Here is a 452-nt window from a genome sequence, read left to right as displayed (position 1 = left end):
GCTTCCCGCGAGGCAACTCGCCTGCTTCAGGAGAAGGAGCGAGAGGACTGCGCACAGCGTGAAGAATCCTGCCACCACCATCATGATAATGCCCACGGCCAGCTTATCGCGCAGCTCCGACAGCGCCGCGATCCAGCCGCTGCAGGAGAGGGGGGAGCGGGGTGAGCGTGCTTCACGGGACTGCACGGAGCAGAGGGAGAGGAGGCACCGACGGCTGCACAAGAGCCTTTGGGGGAAGCTCACGGGGGAGTGCAAAACCAGCTGGTCGCTAGGCTGTGGACACAGGGACCTGGAGCTCGTCTGGGCGCTCCCTTGGGGCCAGAGTTCCTGTTACCATTTTTATAAATAAACATCTACACAACAGAATCGTGTTCCCCCACCCGTGTTACAGCCCTGGACTCCCTCCTAAGGCAGCAACAGCGGCACTGGTGTGGCCAGCAGCGGCAGGCCGC

At 62.2% G+C, this 452-nt stretch overlaps 1 protein-coding gene across 1 annotated transcript in view; it reads right to left on the bottom strand.

Annotated features, from left to right (window-relative positions):
• The window catches only part of SCAMP2 (secretory carrier membrane protein 2), a gene marked incomplete at its 5' end in the record, with an annotated part of 6901 nt that overhangs the window by 1305 nt on the left and 5144 nt on the right, over window positions 1-452 (bottom strand). Inside the window, 1 exon segment of the mRNA XM_010133481.1 lies at window positions 22-139. Within this exon segment, the coding sequence (XP_010131783.1) occupies window positions 22-139 (118 nt within the window).

This window comes from Buceros rhinoceros, unplaced genomic scaffold (genome assembly GCF_000710305.1).
Source record: "Buceros rhinoceros silvestris isolate BGI_N320 unplaced genomic scaffold, ASM71030v1 scaffold26933, whole genome shotgun sequence".
NCBI lineage: Eukaryota > Metazoa > Chordata > Aves > Bucerotiformes > Bucerotidae > Buceros > Buceros rhinoceros.
The sequence above is the reverse complement of the archived record's forward strand: the minus strand, read 5'-3'. Positions and strand labels throughout refer to the sequence as shown.